This window comes from Drosophila mojavensis, unplaced genomic scaffold (genome assembly GCF_018153725.1).
Source record: "Drosophila mojavensis isolate 15081-1352.22 unplaced genomic scaffold, ASM1815372v1 contig_136, whole genome shotgun sequence".
NCBI classification, from domain to species: Eukaryota; Metazoa; Arthropoda; class Insecta; order Diptera; family Drosophilidae; genus Drosophila; species Drosophila mojavensis.
The window spans coordinates 15,827,656-15,842,919 of NW_025318667.1; the positions used below are offsets into that span (position 1 = coordinate 15,827,656).

The 15,264-nt window shown below is 38.4% G+C and overlaps 1 protein-coding gene across 4 annotated transcripts in view; it reads left to right on the forward strand.

The window, feature by feature from the left end:
• The window catches only part of LOC6583968 (frequenin-1), a 28,997-nt gene extending 14,363 nt beyond the window's left edge, over positions 1 to 14,634 (forward strand). For all 4 annotated transcript variants that reach the window (XM_044007028.1, XM_044007032.1, XM_002009592.4 and 1 more), the window contains 6 exons: positions 11,255 to 11,279; positions 11,360 to 11,408; positions 12,007 to 12,096; positions 13,901 to 13,979; positions 14,120 to 14,208; positions 14,372 to 14,634. In XM_044007028.1, coding sequence (XP_043862963.1) covers positions 11,255 to 11,279; positions 11,360 to 11,408; positions 12,007 to 12,096; positions 13,901 to 13,979; positions 14,120 to 14,208; positions 14,372 to 14,539 — 500 coding nt within the window. In that variant the 3' untranslated portion in view covers positions 14,540 to 14,634. The remainder of the gene's footprint in view (positions 1 to 11,254; positions 11,280 to 11,359; positions 11,409 to 12,006; positions 12,097 to 13,900; positions 13,980 to 14,119; positions 14,209 to 14,371) is intronic.
• Positions 14,635 to 15,264: the final 630 nt, after the last annotated feature.

Here is a 15,264-nt window from a genome sequence, read left to right on the forward strand (position 1 = left end):
TGGTTTATTCGTGCTCTTTGCGGGCTGCTTAAAAATGCAAGTCACCCGGTTTGGGCCTACAAACTTTGTTGACTAATTGCTTTTTAAAGTATTTTCGCATTTTGTGCTCCGCTGCTGCCGTTTTTGCGGTCGAGGGGCTGGCCGGGGCAGGGCAGGGCAGGGCGGTGCGGTGCGGTGCGGCAGTCGGGTGGTGGGAATATAAATAATTACGTAGCTGAAGGGCATTCGGTGCACCTGGCGGGCGCCCTCGAAAGTGTTGACAGATTGCTGCCAAGTTGCCAGTTCTTAATGTCCTGGTCCAAGCAATTTGTCTTGCGCCTCCTGGGCGGTGCTCGACAAGAATCAGCATCAGCATCAGCATCAGCCACTCCCATTCCCCTCCGCACTGTTGGAGAAAACATTTTGATGAAATTTATTTTACGCTTTGCTATGCAATTCAATAAGCTGTCCGTTGCTCTGTTTAGGAAAGTTTCAAGTGAAGCCGCATGATTCGGGCCAGAGCCTTAGTTAGCTCAAATGCAATTAACTGTAAATTTCATACATATGCATATACATATATATATATATATTTATTTCAGATATTTCAGTCCTCAGCTGGCATTTGAAACACTTGGAACTGCTGTCTGCAGCTGATAGCAGCAGCCACAACGAATTCGACTTTTATTTATTCGCCAAACAAATAAACTGGAATTCAATTTATGAGCGGATACAACGGGTCGTATGAGCAATATGCTAAATTTGTTGCCCCCGCTCAGCACCTGGGCTCCGGCTCAACGGCTCTGATGCTGTTCATTGAGCTGCTGGGCTGGGCAATCAATTGGGGAATTACATTAAAGAAAATTCGTTGTCTGTGTGTGTCTCTCTCTCTCTCTCTCTCTCTCTCTGTGTGTAGTCACATAAAGATTTATGTGCATTTCTGTGGGTTTTGCACCCACTGTGCAGCGCACGGCGTACGAATGAATAAATAAATAGCTAGAAATTTGATTAGTTTCGGATGGGTTTCGAAAATCGAAATGACCGTAGCAATAAAGTGCAAATCCCAAAACTGTGTCTCTGTATAAAATAGATACAAATTACGGTAGGCTCTAGGCCGGGCAGGGCCACGGCTACGGCTATGGGCCACACCCAGGGTCAGGGCCAGAGTCAGGAAAGGGCTAGGATAGCTCAACAATTGAATAGGCGAACGGGAGCTCATCGTTGGGGGTCATCTATGGCCGCAATTTACTATAAATAAATGGGCTAACGAATGTGGACTGTGTGTGTTAAAGTTACAGTTATAGTGTATGTGTATGTGTGTGTGTGTGTTTGTGTGTGTTTGTCATGGTCCACAGGTGTTTGCCTTAGGCCATGTTATACAGGCTGGCGAATTAGTACATTTAATTGATTTTAAAATTGTTGAGCAAATAAACTGACTGACTAAGAGAGAGAGAGAATGAATGCAGAGACCTACAGGCAGCGAGTGAGCTAGAGAGAGAGAGCGATAGGCCGTGTATGACTGCGACAACAACAGCTATTGGCCATAAGACAACAACATGGTCATTAGTTCGACGTCAACATTCGGCATTAGCCATATGATTGCCAATGCCAAATTGGCTTCAGCTCAAATCTCAATTGGGCTCCGTTGCACACCTGTGCAGCTGTCATTTCATAGCTTCAATTGCTGTCTCTTTCACGCATCTTTGCTTAATAAATACTCTGATGCACTCGAGTCGACTTCAGTTGCAATTCTGTTTGTCTGTAGCTTACGCATGACTTAAAGTGTTTACTCAACCGTTTGGGTTTTTTGTGCGCCATGCCCATTGATAGTGGAAGCTCGGGGTATATTGAGTTTGTGAAAATGTATGTAACAGGCAGAGGAAAGCAGGGTTGGTGCTATTATGTGTGTTTATTCTTGATCAGGACTACGTGCTGAGGCGGTGTAGTTACGTCTGTGTGCAAGTTTGCCCGTCTCTTCGTTCACTTGTCCGTACGTCAATGTGAACGCTCGTCCGTCCGTCTGTTCTTTTGCCTGTCCATCCGCCTGTTCGTCTGATCATCCGTCCGTCTGTTCTTTTGTCCGTCCGTCCGTCTCTTCGTACATTTGTCCGTCAGTCTGTTCGTTTGCTTATCTGTCCCTCTCTTCTTTTGCCTGTTGGTCCGTCTGTTCGTCTGCTCGTCCGTCCGTCTGTTATTTTTTCAGTCCGTCTGATCGTCCGTCCGTCTATTATTTTTCCCGCCCGTCCCTCTGTTTGTACGCTCGTCCGTCCGTCTGTTCCTTTAGCCGTCGTTCCGTCTGTTCTTCTGCCCGTCCGTCCGTCTCTTTCTTACGTTAGTTCTTTTACCCGTTCTCACTCCTAACTTCTGGTCTATCCGTCCGTCAGTTTCATCATTCGTTACATACTACCATACGGAGTATGAGCTTACCTTTTTGTTTCGTAACTCATCCCGGTAAGAAGCTATAGCTAAAAATCCATAATTTCAGTTCATATTAAGCGCAATTTAAATTTATTTAATAAACTGTTTTTGACTTTGTTAAACTCATTTGGTTGATGATGAAGATGAAAAGTTGAAAAGGTATCTAATAATTTAGTTCCCTTAGTAAAGCCGTAGTAACGATGGTGCAGTAAACAGAGAAACTGCCTATGTATATACGTGTGTGCGCATGAGTCATTTGTAGTAAATATTATAAAAGAACCTTACGAATGATTGCAATATCAACTCTTCGCGTAGTTCAGGGTATCTCTTAGGCGTGCACTCCCATTCAGAGCACTCTTGTTCGTTTCATTTTCATTTTCCGCCTGCCAATATTGTGTAACGACATACACAAGTAAAATAAAATTGCGAAAACAAAAATGGGAATCGAATGGGAATAAAGGAAAAAAAAAGCGTATCGGAAATGCTGCGAGTCTTCGCACAGACAAAATGCAATTAAAATCGCGCTGTAAACACACATATTGATGGCAGCGATTACACAAATATTTCATGTAGCCGTAGCCATAGCCGTAGCCGTAGCCGTAGCCATAGCCATAGCCGTAGCCGTAGCCATAGCCGTAACTCATACATCCGTGCAACGGCTACATGATACATTCCCAGGAGTGCAGCTGCAGTGTATGTGGGTGTATGTGGGTGTGAGTGTGTGTGTGGAGCATGGAGCATGGCAATCAGAAATGCGGCTCCACAGCTCGCTGCTGTGCATGGGGCGCGGTTCCATCTGAATGCCAGCGACAATTGCAATGGAATTTCCAATGCCCCATCAAGTGTGCAACATGCGGCTGTTTGGGTGTTGGCGTTGTACGGTTCGGTTTGGTTCTATTCTGTTCGGTACGGGCAACGGCATATGCTAATGCAAAATGCAAAATGCAAAATGCAAACTGCAAACTGCAAACTGCAGGCCTGCAGCTAGTCAGACAATCCAGTTATTTCAATTATGCCACAAAATGTTGTTTCATCGCTGTAAATAAAATCCAAAAACTATATCTATCAGTCAGAATGTAGATAGCCTCGATTGCCGACTTTAGTTGGATTTTGTAAAAAAATACCGAAAATACAGAGAAAAGGTTACTCAAAATTTTTCACTTGACTGAAAAGTTCATCAAATCCAAATTGTCTAACCATTTTTTTTAATAAATTTTCTTCAGTGTTGAATTTACAAGTTTTAAATTTTACACAGTTTTTTATTCGATTATTACTCTGTACTTTTGTAAATTGAGCAATTTTTTAGTATTTTTATTTTTTTTTGATGAAATAACGAAGTTTTCTTCTCATTTTCTATGCCAAATTTGCATATAATTTGTATAAAGGAAGGAAATATAAAATAATATATAAACATCAAATATAATATTATATGACTTATCTTAGATATCATGAATCTATGTATATGAAACATTTGGACATCCTAGCTCTAAGGCTGATCGAGATATAATTAAGATGGATGATAAATCAACTCAGCTCTCGCTTATCAAGAATATATAGACATTATGGGGTCTGTCACGCCCTTACTTTGTATGTTGTAGAATTTTAACTATTAACTCTATTTAACTCATTATACCCTGAAATAAAAATACCTATAGATATATACATATATCTTAAGTATTTTAAGCTCCAAAGCAAATCTAATGAATCGAATTAAAATTCAATTTAAACGGACAAGCCACCTTCAGCTGATGTGTCAGCATTACTGACTGGCCTAGAAGAGACTCAGGTCTAGTTAAAAGCCTGATCATATCTATAGAATTCAAGCAATTAGCACTAAATCAGTCGTAACTGTATGATCAATCGAACTGCACTTGCCAGCTGACTCCGCTGGATAGCTGGCCACAAAGCACTCAGCAAAGCAAATGTATTCAGTACATTCACCAAGTCGATTCATTTAATTTCTCATGGCAAAGCAGTTTAGTATCAATCGTACATATGTCGGGGGTGGGAGGGACTCTGCTGTAGGCATTTCAGACTCAATTTGGCATTCTATTATTGAATCATCACTTTGCGAGCCGAACGTGGCATTGCATTAGACAATGGGTTCAGCCGGCATGTAAAAAAGCAGAAGGGACAAACAAAACGTGACAGAGATGCGAAGAGCCGCATAAAAAGAGAGAAAAAGATAAGTCGATGGAATTTCCTTTGCATATTTGCAAGTTCTGCGTTTGGCTTCCTTTTTTTCGTTTGGTCGAATTTCTCAGCCCATCATCCTTGGTCCTTGCACGCATTTTACCATTCGTCCTTGTGAATCTTTCAATATACAATATATACTCTAATCTACAATCTATACTCTCTTCCCGCTAGCCATTAATGGTCAAGATTTTCTATATAGTCAGTCTTATTATTATTAGTATTAAATCTTTGTCCTATAGTTTTTCGTTTTATTCTTTATAAAATCAAATAAAACAGAACTTTGTATCATTATCGCAAATATTTTAAAATTATTTCGAAAAAAAAAAAAAAAAAAATTAATTTGTGCATATCTCACTCCATTTGGCAACCAGGGCTACCCAGATTTTTAATGGTATGCCAACAAATTGATCTTCTTTGAGACACAAATTATTATAGCTATATAGAAAATAGCAAGAATAATAAAAAAATAAAAAAAAATTGATCCCCTTAAAAAAAAAGTGTTCTAGATAATTTAAATTTCTGTGTAAAACGAAAAAAAAAAAAAAAAAAAAACTAGTCCCCTTGCCATTTCGAATTATCGGGACTCGACTGCATATAGTATTATCTCTCGAACTAAAATCAAATATTAGAGCTCAAATTTCCGTTTCAGTTGGTGCATTTTTTAGCTCGGATTTTAAGTGTGCGGACATTTTGCACACCAAAAAAGAGGGCGAAAAATCGATTCAGATTAATAATTCTAAGCCCTACATTATTTTCCAGCAATACTGTAGGGCATAGCCATAACCACATCTTAAAGAATGCCTCGAAAGCATATTCCAGACAATTTTAGAATTTTAAAGCGCTTTTCAGCCGCCACAAGATTGAGGTAGTGCAAAACAAGACTGGCAGCCCCTGGTTTGTTCGATATTCATGTCTGCACAGAGACCTCAACCTGGAACGATCGGCTTAAGGCCCACGCCGACAGGCTTGCCGGAAAACTATCATATTCCAGACCCATTAGAAGGCTAAGCATACGTCAGTTCGAAAGCCTTTCCCCTAACTAGTAATTAAGGTATTCCCAATACTAGTTATAATTAGTAGATAATCTAGTCTCTGATTATTAATAGGACTCAATGGAGATTACAGAGCAAGGAGAAGTTCTGGTGTTCAAATGAGTGATATAATTTAATCTAAATATGTGATTATTAATCAGGCTCAAGAGAGATTATAGAGCAAAAATATGCTATATTAATATAAGAGTGCATTTAGAGCATTTTAAAGTGTTTTTTTATTTTATTTTTGTTTATTTTATTTAATTTTTTTATTTATTTTTATTTTTATTTTATTATTATTATTATTATTATTTTTTTTTGTAGTAGAATATATTTAGCACTTAATCTATCTATTTTACATGTCTGGTCTTACGGCTGGCCTTGCTTTATTTATTTGCATTTATCTTTGAGCAGATAATTTATTTAGTGTTTATTCTAATAAAGACATTGGAACATAACCAATAAGAGTCAGCATATTATGTAAATATAAATATATAATATTGTGCTAACAAAAGGGATCTCTGACTGTCCAGTCCAGCTGATTCGATTCTGATTTGCTTGCATTTTCAATTAATGAGCGCAATGCTTCCGCTCTCGTCACCTATACAAACATTTCATGGTATTTGTCACTTAAATGACTTCACAAATATATGTATATGTATATGTCAATGTATATATGCATTAAGCCTCATCGAAAACGATTTTCAGTGCAAACTATAAACCGATTGAAAGCAAACTTAATCACACGGCATTAAATCACCGAATGACAGGTGAACAAGTGCTTATCTTGCATTACATCGGATTACTATTGCAAGTGTGCATCAGCTTATATGAGTCAGTGTGCCATATTTGGTGCCTGGCCAATTCATGCTCATCCCGGTGCTCTTTAAAGAGAAGCCGGGCTACAGCAGCATACAATGAAATGAAAATGTATGGCAGTCATTTGCCTGTGACAGTTGTGCGACGTTATCGACTGACAGCGAGTGGCTCGATGGCTCGATGGCTCGATGTGTGGCTCAGTGGCAACAAGTCGTATGAGCAATATGCGCATTATTTACAATCCACACATTGCTTCGGTAAACGGCGCTGTATATATTTGTACATGCCACACGTCAATAATAGAAGCAATAGAAGCGGACACAAAGCCCGCCGTTTGCCGCTGGGATAACATTGTGAACGAGTTGCTGGTGGCTTTGTGACAACACGCTCTCAACCACCCTCAACCACCCTCAGCCAACCACTCTCGCCCTCACTCTATCGATTACCAATCAATTCAGTATCAGCTTCGCCAATTGTTGATTTTATTGAGTTGACGAAGTCCGTGAGTTCTTTTGTTGGCGTGTTTGGCAGACGCGCGAGCCGGACTGCACGGCTCGGGCGACTTGGCTAATTGAAAGATTCGAGCATTTGAATCTGCATTCGAGTGCCACAAATCGTGACGGACAATAATAGTATGATTATAAATTAAGAATATTAATGATATATGTTAAACATGTAGGTATATATTATGGCACATATTTATACCCTGAACCCATTGAAAATGTGAAATCAGGGTATAATGGTTTTGTGAAAAGTATGTAACGGGCAGAAGGAATCATCGCAGACCCCATAAAGTATATATATTCTTGATCAGTACGACGAGCTGAGTCGATATAGCCCTGTCCGTCTGTCCATCCGTATGAGCAATAGAAACTCAGAAGATATAAGTGCTAGAGAGCTGGCATGCATACTCGTGTTATCCGTAGGCAGTACAAGTTTATCATATTTTTTCGATAACTCGTCCGATAACTTTATTATCGAGAATAATTGAAAAATCGGCTTTGTTTTTTCAGCCAAATTTGAACATTTTTAGACCTGTAGACTTCAAATTTGTTTTGTATATAAAGTTAATGTATACAAAGATTTTGTACCGATGGATCGCTGCTCTGGTCTCTAGCTTCGATATGTTGACTCATTAGACGTTAGGAAAAACCTATGAACGACAGCCCCACTCATACAAATAAAGGTGTTTTCTGTGATCCTGTGTAGCACCAACTGTAATAAAGCAAAATCTGCATTTTCATGTTGAGAGTGACCCAATAAGAGAAATCGCTATGAAATAAACCCTTTACGATTTTAGAATATTTTACATTTTGTTTTAAAGCTATACCAATATTAATTTGTATGCTTCTGCTTGGCTGCAGAGCTTAAAACATCAAGCTGCATTTGGACTCATTCCATGACTCATTCTATGACTCATTCCATGACTCATTCCATGACTCATTTTATTAGATGCGTTTTGATGAGGGCAATAACATCTGGAAGCTTGTTGTTGGACCTCTTTTCTGGGTCTTGTTCTATAAGACACTTTCATCACTTCTGAACAACTTTCATCCATATTCCATATTGGCTTAAATATGTTAACTTTTAAACTTTAAACTAAACATTTTTTCTTATATAATATATATCATATTTATCAGTTCTTGGTCATTTCTATATCAATATAGCCTTACATATCAAATAGATACATATATGAATCTGGAAGCTTATTACCGAACCTATGTATTTCTTTGAATCGTAAACAAAACTTCATTAGTATCACTTTCAGCTAAATGTCAATGATAAATTTTCAATCAAAGTCTTTATATACAGTAGAGCTCCGATAATTCGAAATAGCAAGGAGATCAGATGTTATTTATTTACGCAGAAATTAAGATTATCGAGAGCGAATATTTTTCAAGGCGATCGAATTTTTTTGATTTACCGCGATTTTCGATTTAGCGGATTATCGAGACTTGACTGTTTTTTTATTTATTATTTTCTCATACGAAAAACATTGTGTGTGGGCTTTTCTGGGTCCTCTTCAATATTTTTTTTTGCGTTTGCACTTTTGTCCAATTGCCATTGACTCATGCTTTGACAGAGTCAACTCATGCAGAGTCGTCAGAGTCTCCCCTGATGACGTCGGACTTGATGATGGAATTGCCAAGGACAACGGATGATCAAATGGCAGATTTTAATGAATATTTGAACAACAAGATATTGGCAAAGATAAAAGAACGAGCAGCTGAATTATAATTGAAATCGCAATGAGCTGCGACCTCGGCTGGTCATCGCGCTTGGACTTCGTCTGAGACGCGGCATTAGAGATGAGCCACGTTCGCATGAAAAATTACCAAAGTCAGTTTTCGATTCGGTCAGGCAGCTCACTTAATGCGCGATATTTGGGGGCTCGGATTGGATTGGGTCGGGTGCCCCGGCTGCTCCGGCTGCTGCTGTTGTCCCATGGGAGCTGAGCGGTGGCCATTGGCTGGGAGCTTAGCAGCAATTCCGTGTGTGTAATTTTGCGTGAATTTATGTTTTGGTCTTAAACTTTGTTTGCCGCAAGATCCCTCATTTGCCCCACCAATTGCTCACTCACCCGGCCGGGCCGGTGGGCGGTGGGCGGGTGCGGTGTAACATGTGCGCCATTCACACGCCCATAACGGTCACAGTGGGAGCCAGGCCGGTGCCCGGTGTACGGCCAGGGATCGGGAGACCGTAGCTTAAACGTTTCGTAAACGGCCATTAGGCCATGCCAATGCCAGCCATGACCAAAAATAATAATAATAATAATAAGGAATAAGGAAAAAAAAAAAGAAGCGAGCCCAAGCCGTATATGGAAATCGTTATGCATAGAGGGAAAAAATGTGTTTGCTTTTTTTTTGGGCGGGGCCGCAAGACAATGAGAAAAATGTATGTATGTAAGTACAAACGCGTGCAGAAGCACTCCGGCCAGAGCCCATTGGTATAAGGGCCCAAACCATGGCCATCACATGTGGCTTACTGTAAATTGTTTATGGCCCGAACGAAGTCTTTAAAAAAGCCCACAAATCCGAAACGGGGGGAAGGTGGCAAGGGTGCGTTTACTTATTTATTTTGGGATTCATTATAATCAAAATGAAGTCGGACAACTTCTCGGTGAATGTGGAATTTGTCCCAAGAGTCAGTTAACAGAGTACTACTATTTTCATTTAGCTCGTTCGCTCTAGAGATAGGTTAGTTACATGAGGAAACTCGAAGAAAAGTCAGTAGAGCTTGATTTAGTTCAGATATTTGTCTCAATTTATTAAGGTGGGCTTAGCTACAGTTTACTTTCCTTTCTACCGATAGAGAGGCAATGAGAAAGAGAGAGAGAGAGAGAGAGAGAGGGAGGGATAACAATAGCTATTGCAGAACTTTGTTCCGGTTGTTGCTGAGTGAAAGCTGGGGGGCTACTTAAGTTCTTCCTATAGAGCTGCTATAGAAATAGAGAGTCAGGTAGAGGCAGTCAAACACCCGCACTCGATCCAAGACTGTTAGACAAATGAACGGAGCGACAAGAGGAGCTCGTGGGAGGAAAGCAGAGTTCTTATGGAAGGCAGTAATACTAACAATGTAAAGGCTGCCATCTATCTCTGAACAGAGATGCCAGATCCCAGATTAAAATTTCAGTAAAAATACTCTTTAAAGTTACTTCACTCTTCAAACAGAGCAGCGTAACATAAAACTAAACATACATACATATATATATGTCAAATATATACATACATATATATCGAATACATAGTTGTCATGAGCCCATCAAATTCTCGCCTCTCTATGAAGATGAGCAGTGTCTCGGGTCTGAGCATTTCCATGTCGTATTTGCTTATGTTATATTAGTAGTATTGTATTATAGTGTTGTTTTAGTATTAGTGTGAGGCTGAGCTGCAGAAATATTATTCGACTGAGCTAGTGAGCTTGCCTAGAGCTCTTGTAAAAATATTATCCGAGAGAGTTTGCTTGTGTTTCAGCTACACGCTTCTCATTTCCAGCTAACATCGTCTAAAGCTCACTCTGTGTGAGTGAGCGAGACAGAGGTAGCTGTTTGCTGAACGTAGTATGTGGCTGTTGCTGAGTGAGAGCGAGATAGCAGCTGAGATTATTCATGCAGGGTCGTTATGTGAGTAGATGAAGAAGAAGAAGAAGTAGATTAGAATTTGATATACTGCAAATGAAATATAATATGTATATTTATTTTATTTGGCAGTTATCATCTGTTTATCAGCTTGAATATTTATAGATAAATATAAGCTAAATCTTTAGAATTATCTAGTTATATATGTATGTAGGTCTATATGTTTATATCATATTCCCTTACGTGAATTGGGATTGCACTGAATGAAAGTTTTGACATCAGGGGAAGCAATTGTAATTTAACTCGAATAAGAATCTCAGCTATCAAGGGTATTTAATTATCTATAATATTTATAGATCAGGATTAGAGATATTTAATATTACTTGGTCATATAAGCAACATATATTTATTTATCTCAAATTTGTTCACTGAAAGAAAGTTTGACTTCAGCTCGAATTAACTTGAATCGCAGTTGATCCAAAGGGTATTTGAGGGTCCCCACAACGAATCATACTCACATATGAAACATTTAATTAAAAGCCTTGCATTCCTTTCGCCTCCATTCATATAGTTGCATATACATTTAGTTATTTATATATATTTTTCATATGTGCAAAGCATTTGCATTTGCTTTTCAATTTTCTCTATTTAAGGCCAAATGTTTTTTCAAATCTTCACATTCACTTTAATAGATATTATAAATTTCTGTTTTTTTTCTTTTCTTTCTGTTTTGCAGTTACTGAAAAAGAAATACGTCAATGGTGAGTATGCCGTGCTGCAAATGTGAGATAAAAGTAATTAAATGATGAATGCTAACTGTAAACATTCGGCATCAATACAGGCACAAAGGATTTCTAAAAGACTGTCCGAATGGTTTACTCACAGAGCAAGTATGTAGCTGACAATGAGTACACTCAAGCACACACACACACACACACACATACACATAAACACAGGCACTTACATGCACAGAGACACTCATACGCTTATGGAGAGCAAGCACATGTTTAAGCTGATTCAATTCATTCAAGTCATGCTGTTAATTAAGTTAATCTTCTCAATATGTGAACACTAATTTCTTGAAACAGCAAACGATCCAGCAGCAGCAACAGCAGCAGCAGCAGCAGCAACAGGAATAATAACAATAACAACAACTACAACAACAATAGCAATAACAACAACATTGAGTGCAGCTTATAGCTATTCGTCCTTGGCAAAGAAGAACTCACAGCACATCCTGTTGCCAAAATGAATGACAGGCCATTTCCAATGTGTTGACGGCAACAGTTGCTGCTGCTGTTGTTGTTGTCGTTGTTGCTGTTGACTGCTGCTGTTGACTGCTGTTCATATTAAAATGTATTAATGTGCGCCTCATTGGAAAACACAACTTGAATCACTCACACATTCACACACACACACACACACACACACATACGACTTATTAAGCCACGCCCGCAACATCCTAATTGTTTCTCATCTTTCTGCCAGGGTTTTATCAAAATCTACAAACAATTTTTCCCACAAGGCGATCCCAGTAAATTTGCTTCGCTTGTGTTTCGTGTCTTCGATGAGAACAATGTGAGTATTAAGGCCATTCAGCTCATGTCCTTGCAGCTCGTTTCCACAACCATCCCATGCCCATGCCCTTACCCAATGCCAAACCCAACCACTCACAGCCAGCAACCACCCAAGCAGCACCCAACCTTCAGATCCTACTCCAAGCAACCCACCAGCCCCATCATGAAAGCCAGCCGGGCGCTTTGACAATGATGAATTTGTACGCAACTGGAGCGCAAAAGTTGACGATTTAGGCCAATTAGCCAAAAATGGCCTAATAGAGTGCGCCACGCCGGCTAGGGCCTATGGGCGCTTGTATACCCTGTAACTGGATATGCGAGTGCTTAGTGTGAAAATCAATTAGCTGAAGATTATCTATTGGAAATATTTGATTATAGACAAAGGATAATTCGTTTTGGGTTCCGATTAAAATTTTAACAGGATTTTCGAACAGATTCTCAAAGTAGTTTTCGTTCAGATATTAAAAGTAATTTTAGAAAAGAAGCGAACATTGTTAAAAGAGATTTTGGAAGAGGTTATAGAACAGATTAAAAAAAATTTTAGAAGACAATATTTTGAAGGATATCCTTGAAACCGACAAGAAAATATTTTTGAAGAAATTTAATAGCGAAGAATTTTAAAGAGAATTTCTAGAAGAGACTTTGACAGACTTTCAAAGGGGGTTTTGAAACATTTTTGGAAAGAGACTTTTAATGAAATTTTAGAATAACTTTTAAAAGTGATGAAGTGACAAGATTTACTTTCAACGATTTTAAAAGGGGTTCAAAAGTAGATTTTAGAAGAGATTACAGAGAACAGATTTCTAACAGTTTTGCTAAAGAATATTTTGGAAGAGATTTTTGAAGACGATTAGAAAATATTTTAGAAGAGATTTTATAACGAATTTCAAAAGAGACTTTAGAAATTATTTTGAAGAAATTATTAGAAGAGAACAGATATTAAAAGAGATATAAAAAGAGATTTTTGTAAGAGATTTTCGAACGAATCTTTGAAAAGATAAAGCAAAGATTTTGTAAGGGATTTTAGAATGGGGTATAAAAGTGATTTTTGAAATGAATGTAAAATAGATTTTAAAAGAGCTTTTGGAGCATGTTATAGAAATATAATCAAGACTTTGGCTTAAATAAGGGCTAAAAATTAATTAGAAATGAATATGGCAAAGTGGAGAAAACTTCAAATATAAAAGTTGCTAGTCTACAGCTTTAAAGTTCGTAAAATGAGTTCCCAATAAAGCTGATGGAGAACAATATGAATCTATTGGGAAATGGAATACAAACTGCTTGAGATGCTGAGCTCAGTTAGCTTAGATTGGATCTGAAGCAGACAGTGAAAGAATGAGAGAGAGAGAGAAAGAGAGAGGGAGGGAGAGAGAGAGAGAGAGAGGGAGAGAGAGAGAGTGCCAGTTGTTATTTACTAACCAAGTAGCACTCAACTCGAATATCTCATGCAACGTTTTGGTTATGGCCAAACCCCACTAGGGACTCATAAAGGAGCGTTCATTTTATTTATGACTTGTGGTGCAGACGTGGTGGCGGTGGCGGTGCTGATGGCGATGGCGATGGCGATGGCGGTGGCGATGGCGGTGGCGGTGGCTAAGATGGTGGATAGGGCAATGGCATTGCCGTTGGCGTCGTCGACGTCGTCTTCGATGTCGTCGACGTTGGCGCCCTTAACTTGTTAGCTGTCTGGGGTCTGCACTGATTTGCTCTGCTGTCGCTTTTCTCTCTCTCTCTCTCTCTCTCTGTCTCTGTCTCTCCTTTCGGTTTTGCTTCTTCTTTTCTGTTGTTTTGCTTGTGCTCCGCAGGATGGGTCCATCGAGTTCGAGGAGTTCATACGCGCCTTATCCGTCACATCGAAGGGCAACCTGGACGAGAAATTGCAATGTAAGTTTTCATGCTGCCATGCCGTGCAGCCATCAAATAATGAGAGACCAATCATTGTCAATGGCCGACGTTACCAATTAACGTCAATTGGCATATTCCATTTGCTCTTTTCTTCTCTCTTCTTTCCCCCAATCATGCAGGGGCGTTCCGTCTGTACGACGTCGACAACGATGGCTACATAACCCGCGAGGAAATGTACAACATTGTGGACGCAATATATCAGATGGTGGTAAATACGACATTTATATATACACACACATACACATACACATAGATAGATATCTGACAGACACACACACACACACACATAGAGATATATGTAGATATCCGATCGAAGCAATAATTATGCTATCTCAATGGTATTACTGTCATTATTATTATTACTTCAATAGGGTCAACAGCCGCAGTCGGAGGATGAGAACACGCCGCAGAAACGAGTGGATAAGATATTTGATCAAATGGATAAGAATCATGATGGCAAATTAACATTAGAAGAATTTCGTGAGGGTAGTAAAGCTGATCCACGTATAGTTCAGGCGTTAAGTTTAGGTGGTGGTTAAAAAAAAAAAAAATAATAATAATCCAACAAATTAACAACAAATCAACATAATATAGAAACGCGCAACAAATACAACTGTAACATCAAAAATTAAAATACTTTCAAAATGCTACAAGTTTTTGAGACAAAAAAGAAAAAATCCAAAAACAAAAAACTCAATGGAAGCGCTTCTGGTTTTTGTTTACAAATCTTACAAAACTCCCACACAGCATATATATATAATATATATATATATATACATATATAGTTCAAAGATACAACTATATATGAACTCTTTCAAGCAATCAAAGATCAGAGTCGCTCTTGCAAAAAAAAAAAAAAAAAAAAAAAAAAATAACTTAAGAACTAAATATATATATATATTTTTTTTTGCTCGATTTCGCGCGTCGATTAATATTCAAAATGATAATAATTTTTTGATATATATAATGAAACGAATAGAGAAATTCAAAGCACACACACATATATATATGTATTTGCATATATATGTATGTATGTTTAAATATATACAAAATATGGCTAAAGTCTAAATCGTGGCGTAAGTAGAACGCAGTTCATAGCAATAAAAACTATAAAATAAACAACAATAAATATTAAAAGAAAAAACGTAACGTAAATCATATTTTGAGCATACACAAATTATTAGTAAACAACAAAAAATCATTGCATAAAAATAAAATATACACATATATATAATAATTATATACTTAATGAAAATAACAATCA